Source organism: Lupinus angustifolius, chromosome LG02 (assembly GCF_001865875.1).
Source record: "Lupinus angustifolius cultivar Tanjil chromosome LG02, LupAngTanjil_v1.0, whole genome shotgun sequence".
NCBI classification, from domain to species: domain Eukaryota; kingdom Viridiplantae; phylum Streptophyta; class Magnoliopsida; order Fabales; family Fabaceae; genus Lupinus; species Lupinus angustifolius.
This window is the reverse complement of record NC_032010.1, coordinates 13,022,373-13,022,832: the sequence shown is the minus strand read 5'-3', so window position 1 is coordinate 13,022,832 and position 460 is coordinate 13,022,373. Positions and strand designations below refer to the sequence as shown.

The 460-nt window shown below is 36.5% G+C and overlaps 1 protein-coding gene across 1 annotated transcript in view; it reads left to right on the top strand.

Moving 5' to 3' along the window:
- The window catches only part of LOC109327034, a 13,573-nt gene that overhangs the window by 11,154 nt on the left and 1,959 nt on the right, over positions 1–460 (top strand). The window contains exon 4 of the mRNA XM_019560014.1: positions 115–167. Within this exon, the coding sequence (XP_019415559.1) occupies positions 115–167 (53 nt within the window). The remainder of the gene's footprint in view (positions 1–114; positions 168–460) is intronic.

The following is a 460-nucleotide window of genomic DNA, read 5'->3' as shown; positions in this document are numbered from 1 at the left end:
ACTTTCAAGGGTTGAAGGACTCATACTTTGCTGGTATGGAACAATATGAAGAGCGTCAAACTGCTTATTCTGACAACCAATATCAATCTGTGAGGAATCTGATTCAATCAACAGTCGAAGCTCAGAATGCCTTCATTCGATCTACAGTTGAAGCTCAGAATGCACTGGTTTGTTCTGAATTTCAGAAGTTGTCTATGCTGATCAGGGGTGACCAGAATGTTGCTATTCCTGATAATGAGATTGATCTTCCTCCACCTCAACCATAGTTTAGAAGACTTTAGACCTAGGATATCTTTCCCTTATGTTTATTTCTTCTTTATTGCACTTTATGGACTCAGTTGCTCTTACTGTTTCGGAACTTATTTGTGCTTTTTCTGTCTCTGTTTCACATTTTATGGTTTGTATGGTTGCTGGATATTTTTACTCTTTATGCTATGTTCTTATTTTTGTGTTTAATTAT